The 10,757-nt window shown below is 41.2% G+C and overlaps 1 protein-coding gene across 1 annotated transcript in view; it reads right to left on the bottom strand.

The window, feature by feature from the left end:
- Window positions 1-10,614, bottom strand: part of selenbp1 (selenium binding protein 1) — a 12,095-nt gene extending 1,481 nt beyond the window's left edge. The window contains exons 1-5 of the mRNA XM_007542765.2: window positions 10,351-10,614; window positions 8,320-8,440; window positions 8,060-8,242; window positions 785-966; window positions 414-492 (exon numbers count right to left, since the gene is read on the bottom strand). Of these exons, the coding sequence (XP_007542827.1) occupies window positions 414-492; window positions 785-966; window positions 8,060-8,242; window positions 8,320-8,440; window positions 10,351-10,599 (814 nt within the window). The 5' untranslated portion in view covers window positions 10,600-10,614. The remainder of the gene's footprint in view (window positions 1-413; window positions 493-784; window positions 967-8,059; window positions 8,243-8,319; window positions 8,441-10,350) is intronic.
- Between the last annotated feature and the right edge of the window lie 143 nt (window positions 10,615-10,757).

Raw genomic sequence — 10,757 nt, 5'->3', positions numbered from 1 at the left:
GAGATCAGGATGTCGGTGATGAGGCCTGGAGACAGTTGAGACAGACAGGTGAGACAGAGACAGTTGAGACAGAGACAGGTGAGACAGAGACAGTTGAGACAGAGACAGGTGAGACAGAGACAGGTGAGACAGAGACAGTTGAGACAGAGACAGGTGAGGCAGAGACAGGTGAGACAGAGAGAGGTGAGACAGAGACAGGTGAGATAGACAGGTGAGATAGACAGGTGAGGCAGAGACAGGTGAGACAGAGACAGGTGAGACAGAGACAGGTGAGATAGACAGGTGAGATAGACAGGTGAGGCAGAGACAGGTGAGGTAGAGACAGGTGAGATAGACAGGTGAGACAGAGACAGGTGAGACAGAGACAGGTGAGACAGAGACAGGTGAGGCAGACAGGTAGACTGTCACCTCACCTGGCATCTCAGGTAGCATCCATCCCTCCACCTTCTTACTGGGAACACTGATCACCTTCTCTGCTGCCCAGTCGCCTTTCTGAGGAAACATCAGAACCATCAGGACATTTTCATGGTTCTGATGATGGACACCAGAACCGGATCTCCAGCTATCTCTGTTCTGCGGGTTCTGGGTTCTAGGTGGTTCTGGTCCATTTCACCAGTAACATAAGAACCTTCCAACTGTATTCTAGTTTTAATCATAAATCGTTTTTAGGTGGAACCCCTCATGATGGAGACCTGCTAGGCCCTTCAGGTACCAGAACCTCCTGCGTTTGGACCAGAACATCCCACAGAAGCCCGGTAGACTGCAGGACGGGTGTGGTTCTGACCGGGGTTCTGTAGAACCTGAAGACACATCCCCGCAGGGCACATCCCACGTAGCCCTCGGTGGCGTTGGGGTCGTGCAGGAAGCGGACCTCCAGAGGAATGGCGCCATCTTCTCCCAGTTCCAGAGTCTGCAGCTTCCTGTGGGTGGTCCAGTCCCAGACATGGAGGGCAGATCCATAGAGGCCTGGAACAAAATGCCGGACTGGTTTGAGTCGGTCCAGAGGTTCTGACCCACTGGGACCAGAACCGTAAACTTGATGGTGCCAGAAACACGAAAGGGGAAGCCGGTCCGTTGGGTCCAGATAGGTTCTGTTAGCCGGTGGCCTAACAGAACAGAACCACAGCACAACTAATTTTTTTAAGCGTCTTAGCTAACCTAGCTCCTCTGACCAACTTTTCCCAATAAATTTACTCAGAAGTTTTGAAAACTTTCAGCTTAATAAATAAAGTTCACCGTCGGTGTTGAAGTTTATTATTGACTGAAGATTTCTTCTAGTAGTTAGACGTTTATATTCATGCTCTTATTTTGAAGTCTGTTTACACAGCAGTGATGTAGAGCAGCAATGTTGTTTATTGTCTACCCAGAATGCATTGCTGCAGCTCAACAATACAGTTTAAAATGTGCTGACGTGTAGGCTGCTACTGAATGTTATTTTATTGTTAATATCACTGTCATTACAGTTGCTGTTATGATTTTTATTGTTCTTTCTGTATAATCAAAAATCATTAAAAGAAAAACACATTACTGAATTACTAGTTTCCCTGAGAACACACGAAAAGAAATTATTCTCACAGTCTAAGAAAAATGCAAATGAACATTCAACTTAAAATCAGTCGGCCTCAAACTTTGACAATCAGCCTTTTCTCATTCTGAGCCATTTTCTGACGTTAGTTGCTAAATCTTGTACAAAATGGTCAGATAAAAGTTGTACAACACCAGTTCAAACTTTTAACTATTTGCAAAAAACTGTGCCCTAAAAAACAAAACATGGATCGAACTGCAACTTTATCAATCATAACTCTTCTCCACCTTTGTGGTTCTGTCTGGTTCTGCTACTTCAACTCTGTGCTGCCTTCAGGAGAATGGGACATCAGAGTATCATCCATAAAATTTCACCCACATGGCATTTATTGTGCAAACCAGAGCTTTCAGTGGAAAAATAAAAGTTCCAGGTCCTTTTAATGCCATATAAATATGAGACAGAAACATGGATTGTATATTTAGACCTTTCTATTGATTTATAGGTTAATAAATCAATAGAAAGGTCAGAAATTACAAAGAACAAAATGGTTCTTAATCAAATGTCATGGAGTCACTAAACAGCATCATGACATTAACACTGACATGAAAAATAATATTGAAGAAATATATAAAATAAAATCTAATTAAAAACATAAGTAATAATTTTCTTACTGTTTTGGTCTGTAAAATATATTTCTTCTTATAACTAGATGTGGTCCCATGTCACAATATTTCACCTTTTATCTGAAAATAGTGTCCGTTCTGTATTAATTATTGCTCGAAAGGCCTTGCCATACAAGTTTATTCCTCTGTATTTAGTTTAGTTTCTTAGTTTATTCTTGCATTTTGTTCTTTTTCCATAGATCCATATAAATCTGGCATCAATCAAAACCAGGCTCAGTAGAAACTGTTTGCCTCTTCCCATCAGCAACACCTGAACAGACCTTAAACAGCCCCGCCCCCTTCAGACACACTCAGAACTCAAATGAAATACGCCCCCTGGTGGCGATAAAGATAAAAGGCTCCTACAGCCTCATCATGCTGATCTGCCCTCATATAAACTCCTGACTTTTCACCGTTCAGCCCCGGATTGTCTGATCCTGATTCACATCTGGTTCGTTGTTCCGCTCTATGTCCCAGTTCTCTTGTTTCTGAGTTTTGCGCGTCATTTTTTTTTTTTTTTTTACCCTGCACTCGAACCCTAACCCTTTGCACGGCAACTTAGGGGAAAAAATGACAATGTCTTATTTTAATAGGCTTTTATTTTGGAATTAAACATCAGATCGGGTTGACATTTGCTGGTTTTGCTCCAGAGATGTCCCTCTGCCACCCAGAAGTGAGAGAAGTCACTGGAAACAGAGATTTTCAGCATTGCCCCAATTATTTATTTTTGCAACTGTATAAATACAAAGTCTAAACATGAAGCTGCTGGAAATCTACTTACAGTCAGGCCTGTCACAATAACAAATTTTGCTGAATGATAACTTGTCCCAGAACTTATTGCAATAAACGATAACATTGTTGTTTTGAGACCATTTTCAAGTCATATAATGGTAATAATAGCATAAAAATGCAAGAACACATTCTCAAATATCAATAAACTTTAAATTCCAATGAACATTTAAACGCTGGAACCAGAAAGCATTTGAAATATCTAAGATAAATAATGAAAGCAACAGAAACAATAAAGAAAATGAATTATGGAGTCTGTAAGCAAAAAAATAAAACATAATAGTTGAGACCAAATCACCAGACTGAATACCTGTATTGTTCAGTTTTTGGTAAAACAAGAGACAAAAATGATAAATCAAGCAAATGAAAATTATTGAGTGTCTTTTAATTTATCATGGGATTAATTGACTTATTATTTATTTTGACAGGCCTACTTGCCGTAGATCAAACATGAACTGAATGTGAGCTTTTATTGCTGGGTTTCAGTCATGTGACCCGGATGACGTGCGAAATTCAGATGGAGGGCCTGAAGGGGATTTCTCCGGTTCAAAACAAAGCAAAATGGATCACAACAAGTAGCTAATGCCCTAAATGAGCTGGAACAACCGAGGTATCTCGAAAAAATATGTGTAGTGGTATAGAAATATACATAATTTCACACGAATAGTTTCCAGGTGAGAAGTTCCGGTTCTTGAAGTGGGCGTGGTGTATATAAGGAGCTGCAGCGTTCATTCAGGATGTGTCTTTGTTCTCCCACTGTGTGGTTCGTGTCTGGTGGACTCTGGCAGCAGAAGGCAACAAGTCGCTGGCTGGTGCATGTTGCGCTGATGTTCTGGTGGTAGGTGTTCTCTCTCTCCCTGCACTTTAGCTGATCTCTGTCAGAAAATCTAAACTGAAGTGTGATCGTAGGTAAAACGCCACTGCGCTGCGTTCCTTTTCTTCCTCGGTCTGTGAGTGTGTGTGCATGTTTTGTGGATCAGCAGGTAAGAAATTAACACTCATCTAAGCTCCAGTTTCTTGTTTTATTTAAAACGGTGATACATTTTTTTATAGGTTCCCCACAGTTGAACCATTGCTGCTCTGTCTGCGTTCTTTTCCCGGATCTGTTCGGCTTTGTTCTGCACCGGCTACGTAAATCTTCCGGATTTCTGCACAATTGTTCTCAAGTTGGACTGTGGCGGCGCTATCCGCCCTGATTGGAGCGGAGTTTGGGGTGTGGCATCGGCGCGCCCGTTTCATCTCCCGCTGTGGCAGGGCCACGCCTGGTCTTAATGTTTTAACCTGTATTGTCTGACTTTTATTTTTTTACTTTTGTTCACAGCCCTTTTGTTTATTTAGTCGGGCTGATATTGTTATATTGGTTAATTGTTTTTTGTTTGCAGTTGCTGAGGTCCGGTGGCGGTGTTGGTGTGGTGACGGTGTCTTCCTCTTCTTCGTGCTGTGATTTTGGAGTTTGGCTTGTCTCACTGCGTCTGGTGTTAAAGGGTTTTTTTTGATTTGCTGTGTTTGGTGGATGTCGTCCCCATAGCGCCCCCTCCGGCCGGTAACCTCAACTGCTGCAGTTTTATTTTCTTTGATTTCCTTTGATTTCTTTAGTTTAATTTTTAAAAAGAAACTGGTTTTAAAAAACATTTTTCAAAAGAATTTAATAAACGTTTTTTTATAATTTTGAAATGGTTTCGGATGTTTTAATCTATGCATGACTGAACCTGTGTGCCTTAAACAAGAGGTAATATTCTCTGGGTGAAATTCCCAGGGTGGCGTTGTTGAGCAATTTACTAAAACTAAACTTCCACAAAATCTGAATTTCCATCTAGTGTCGCCACATATACATACATTTAGGATATGATTTGTATTATCTCGATAAAAAGACTTCTCTTATAATCTTGAAGATTTACCTGTATTGAGGTGAAACACATCACTAACTACCTGGAGCTGCAGACCTCATATTATACGATGAGCCAGAAGAAAGCTTTCAAAAGCCTGGAAAATCTAATATCCTGATATATTTTTTCTATATCATGATATTCAATAAATATCACAATATTCTTAACTGAGCTGCAATGTTATTTTAAACTATAGACTCCTTGCAGCTTGATGTCACCCAGGCCAGCTCCCGCCTATTTTACTGTCAGTCGTTTTTTGCTCTGCCCAACACAATGGCTGTGGTGTAAGGCTTCAATCTATGTTCTGTTTGGTGTTATATGTTTTGTTAGTTTATTTTGAGATCGTTTTCCAAATGTGTTTATTCCAGTAAAGCATGTCCCGATAGTTTTTGTTTACATAGCAACGGTTGCTAATGTGACTGTTAATTACAGCTAAGGTTAGTTTTATTGGGGCATGCCATAGCAATGCATAGGGAGAGCAGTGATTGTACAACAAGTCCAACATGTCCTAGAATTAGATGTGGTGACAACGAGACGATAAAACATTTATTTTGGATTTGCCCCATTGCTAAAAGAACATGGGAATTATTGAAACCATGGTTGTGGGAATTAAAACAGGAAGAGATAACCTATGACAAAATTGTTTATGGATTTTTAAAAGAAGAAAGTGGGAAAAGTGAATTGATGTGGTGGATAGTGGTAAATTGTATTAAAGAAGCAATATGGAAGGCTAGAAACATTTATATATCTAAGCAATATGAGATAGGTGAAAATAACGTGATAAAGATTGTGGGTTCTTTAGTGAAGGATTACATGTGGAAAATGAAATTTGGGAAAAAAAGTAAGGAGGATATTAGCATATGGAAAGTGCCGGAAATTTTACATAATATTGTTAATTAAGGAGTTTTTGTTGCAAGTCCCTTTCCCCCTTCCCCTTAAGCAGGTGATTAGAAATGTCATCAAAGATTGTTTTTGTTGTTTTTTTTGTGTAAGTACAAGTCTTACTTTTTTAGAAAGAAGTGATGTATGTTAAAGGGATATTGTAATTTTTGTTACAAAAAAAGGTAAAGTGTTTATTTCTTTGTGAAGAACTAATAAATACTATTGAAAAAAAGAAAAAAAAAGACTCATATTGTTATAATATACCTGACAATATTTACAGTTACTGTGTTGTAGTGGTGAGATAATTATGTCAGACCTGCATATATCCATTTTTCACGTCAAATTTGAAACGCTTTGTTTAAAGTGATGGGCAGAGTTGGCAGGCCCCTTAAAATTTCTGCAGGAATTTTCTAGTTCTATTACTTATTAATTCTATCTATTAAAACGTTGTACCAAATCACATTGTGTCATTTAAAGTGTTATAAAGCTAAATTTGTCGCTATTCGCCGCCATTGACGCTCTGCCTGAACGCCCAGTGGGAACGTAACACGTGTTACGTCAATCCGCATTTCTCCATCAAATACGGTTTAAATTGTATTTTCAGATGTTTTATTGGACAGTTACTTAGAAAGACAAGCATTCATATGTAAGGAAAGATATATTATTTGCGGAGCTGCGAGAAGACGCAGGGGGAACCGTATATGATGGGGGACGTGGATCGACGTAACAACAGCATGTAAAAGAATAGTCTGATTAGGGGGGAGAGTAACTTTGTGGTTCAACCCAATGCCCCTGTCATTGTTTCACTCGCGGTGTTGGTGGTGCGATATTGTCCCCAACTGCTTTCTGGGTAGCACAGACCAACCGACACGCTGCCGCCACAGTCTCCTTCCGCCCCGCCCCCTCCCCGGCTTAAAATATATAGGGACTGGTCCCTTGGTAACAACCCTAGTCGAAGACTTAGCACTGAGCTAGCTGCTAACAACATTAGCGCTCAGAGGACAACCATGCTAGGGCATAAAAATAATATATCTTTCCTTACATATGAATGCTTGTCTTTCAAATAACTGTCCAATAAAACATCTGAAAATACAATTTAAACAATGGGATCGTTTCCTGTTAGAAAGTGGCTGCAAACTCTGGCGTTAGTTTCTGCACTTCCTGCTCTTAGCTGTAGATTGTTGATCCATTTTCTCATCTTTTTTTCACTAAGTTTTTTAAAATTAACTCCCTTGTGACCAACTACCTTTGAAACACGAAAATAACGTTTATCTTTCTCTCTATTAGAACAGTTGGAGCAACCATACAGGACTCAGACTTTAGACATCTTGATGCTGGATCAACAGAAATAAATGGGCTGAATTTACTTCCTGCCCTCCATGTGCATTGGGTGACGTCGGTGCTGCGTCATCTGAAACCCAGCAATTGTGAAAGCAGGGTACCGTAACATCTTGAGCTGTCACGCATGTGAATATTGTGTGCGGCCGGCTTTTTGAAGAGGCAACTGGCTTTACCGCAGTACCTGACTTGTGTGTGTTGATAACTACAGGAGAAAAAATATCCTTCATAACAGCCTCAGTAAAATGCTTAGCCACCTCTTAGCATCTGCAGAAAAACATTTCTGGAGCACAGCTCCAGATACCGATGGAAAGAAAAACTCCAGGGATATTTTATGACCAGAGGAAGCTGGAGCTGCTGTCGTTCACTGGCGACTGGATTCTTTTGAACGGCTCTATGCGTTAGGAATCGACTCTGCTAGCCAGAACTGTTCTTTTTTATGACTTTGGTTGGCAATGAATGATGCTCTGCTTTCAGGTCAACAGCTATTGTTATCTTTAATTAATTAAAAATATTTAATTAAAAATACAATAAATTAATGCAATAGATATAAATGGGCTAATTGTTTTTGTATCTAATGGAGCAGAAAATGATTTTTTGTTTCTGTTAAAGCAACTCAAGTCTATTTTTCTTTAATTGTGCTTCTAAATCACAGAGCCCTAAATGTTATTAATGCGCATAACAGTAAAGAACAACTTGTTTTTTATTTCCATGTGTCTGACATCATTAGAAAGTTTAGAAACTGTCAGAATCTGTAAATAGCTCCAGATGCCCAAACAGACGGTCACAGACTCATATTTTCATCATATGCTGAGGTGTTTTATCACGGGAGACTTCAGGTCAGGTGGTCCTCAGCCTGACAGAATTTGAGAAATTGATCTATGGAGGAGCAGTGGCGCATACTTGTGACATCACTAGCGATACCAGAGTATCTTAAAGAGACACTACACAATTATGACTGTTACAAGACCACTGACCTTCCTTGACATGGGCCGGGTTGAAGCCGTGGACCAGAGCTTTGGGCGCCCCCCACTCAGTGCTGATCATCACATTATGGCGGGGCTGGTACCAGAAGTCATAGCCAAACGGCGCCGCCTCACCTGGATGCTCCCAGTTACCGACCACCTCGAACGTCTCACCATCCAGCAGAACAAAGCCCCCTGCAACAGCGGCAGTTACCACCAACGTCCAGGAGAGGGCGCTAGCTTGTGTTCCTCTCTGTGGGTTCGGGCCTCACCTTTACCGCCACCTGCTGGCTCTCCCATGCAGCTGATCATGATCTGTCCACTGGCCAGGCAGTGACTGGTGTGAGGGTTGGCCAGGCCACACTTCCAATACAGATCGATGGGCTCCACCGTCTGAACACCCACAAAGCAGCAAATACTTAGTTAGCAAGCTAAATATTTAGCTTACAAAATAAATCTCAATTACCAATTTCAATATTTTATTAGGAAGATAGCTAAATAACTAGTTACAAACTACATAAGCTTACTAGCTAAATATTCTGCTTATAAACTAAACATTTAACTTGCTAACCTAAGTTTTAGTTGCTAACTAACACTAAAGTAAAGGTGTTAAATATTTAGTTTAAAGTGAAATACTTAGGTAAGGTAAGGTAATTTTATTTATATAGCACATTTTTAGCAACCAGGCAATTCAAAGTGCTTCATGTGTATTAAAAGGAAATACAAACAAAAATAACAAACCAAAGGGAAAAAAGGAAAGGACATTAGGGCAAATGGCAACATTCAGACAAAACAAGGGCAAAACAAAGACATGAGTGAAGGCGGTTGACGTCACAGGGCCATGAAACCACGTTGCTCAGCCTCCTGGCAAAGTCCGATAAGGTGTTATCTAGGAATGTCCTTGGGAGCGCTCAGCTCCACAGCTGCATGGATACAGGAGGGGGTGAGGAGGGAAGGAGCGTGATGTTTACATATCTTCAAGGAGATTAGAAATATGCAGCCCTTCCAAGGCCACACGGGGAAAGCCAATTCAGATACAGAATGTCTTAGATAGATTATAAATTTCAATCTTCCCTAAAGTCTCTCCGATACATCTCAGTTCCCAGTTATCCAAATTAGTTTGGTTGTTCCACTGAACCGAAACTAGCAGCTTCTCTAAGATCGATTCCATCCCTTTAGTGAGATTTAGAGTCCTCAGCTGGGCTGCGAGTCTCAGCAAGACTCGCATCCAACTTGCATCTCTGTCCACACCAACAGTCTGAGTGTTTGCCAGTTCGGCCAAGTCCGTCACAAATTTGTGGATAATCCAGGAATCTACAAGCTCCAAACAGCAGAAATCCTGTTATCATGAATAAATCCAGGGTGAATCCCGCCGGGTCTGTCCCTTCAGGACAGGAGGCTCTCTGTGCCCAGACTTCTCGTCGAAAATTTGATCAATTGCATTGAGAGACCAGTTGACCAGATCAATAATTTATAGATTTGGAGGATGTGCAAAGAAAGGCTCCAAAAATATAGAAAAAGAGAAAAACAGAGCAAGTAGGGCAGGCAAGGGCAGGGAGGGAGCAGAGGGAAAAGCGTCCGCCTTCACCGAGAGCAAGACAGAAAACTTATCTTGCTAATTAGTTGAAACTGATATTTATAAATGGATGAATAATATGATGAAAAAATATGAATTTAAACACCATCTTTTTCTCTTATACCAGGCTAATTAACCCAAATTATTACTGTTCATCTTTGTCTGTAACTTCAGAAAAAGCACAAATAACCATGTGATCATCTGGGGCCAGGAAGGATTCGTGTCTTTGGACCTGATCCCAAACAGAACCGCTTTGCTGTTTTCACTGTCTGCCACTTAGAGCCACTGTAATACCATGGCGGCACCAGCAGGGGGCAGTAGAGTCAACTCTACGTCCATGAAACCCCAGCAGAAGATCGGTTTGGGTTCAGGGTTCAGGACCGTTTGGGTTCAGGAGTTTTCAGCAACAGATTCTTCTTTTCTCTCTCCAACATCAACAAGTTAAACTGGAATATTTTCCGTTTTTACTACTAGAGTTAATGAACTCGGCATGAACCTGGGGCTCCTCTTCCTCCTCTTCCTCCTCTTCCTGTTTTCTGTTATGTAATCATTTTATGATCAAGCTGAACTCTGTATGTTTTCATTTCTGTTCGTCTATTTTCTACACGATTTCACTTTTATACACCTTTTCTATGTTCACTTTTTTTAGTATCCTCTGCATGTTTCCTGACCCCTACATGACCTGCAGCAGGTCATGTAGGGGTCAGCAGCGTGTCCGGCTGCTGACCTTGTGGATCCGTGGCGATCTGGGCTCGGTTCCGACATCGATCACGTAGATCCGGGAGGAGATGAGCGACGGCAGGATGAGCCGGTTCCGGGTTCGGGTCGGGTCGCCGAAGCAGCTGCTGCAGGCGTTCCAACCGGAGTGATGGAGCTCATCGTTCAGGTTCGGCATCGGCAGCCGGTGGATCACCTGCAGACGGGTCGGGTTAGATACTCTGGACCCAACAGAACCATCAGAACCCATCAGAACCATCAGAACCCATTAGAACCATCAGAAATCATCAGAACCATCAGAACTCATTAGAACCATCAGAAACATCAGAACTCATTAGAACCATTAGAACTCATCAGAACCATCAGAACCATCAGAACCATCAGAACTCATTAGAACCATTAGAACTCATCAGAACC

This window comes from Poecilia formosa, unplaced genomic scaffold (assembly GCF_000485575.1).
Source record: "Poecilia formosa unplaced genomic scaffold, Poecilia_formosa-5.1.2 Scaffold726, whole genome shotgun sequence".
NCBI classification, from domain to species: Eukaryota; Metazoa; Chordata; class Actinopteri; order Cyprinodontiformes; family Poeciliidae; genus Poecilia; species Poecilia formosa.
The sequence above is the reverse complement of the archived record's forward strand: the minus strand, read 5'-3'. Positions and strand labels throughout refer to the sequence as shown.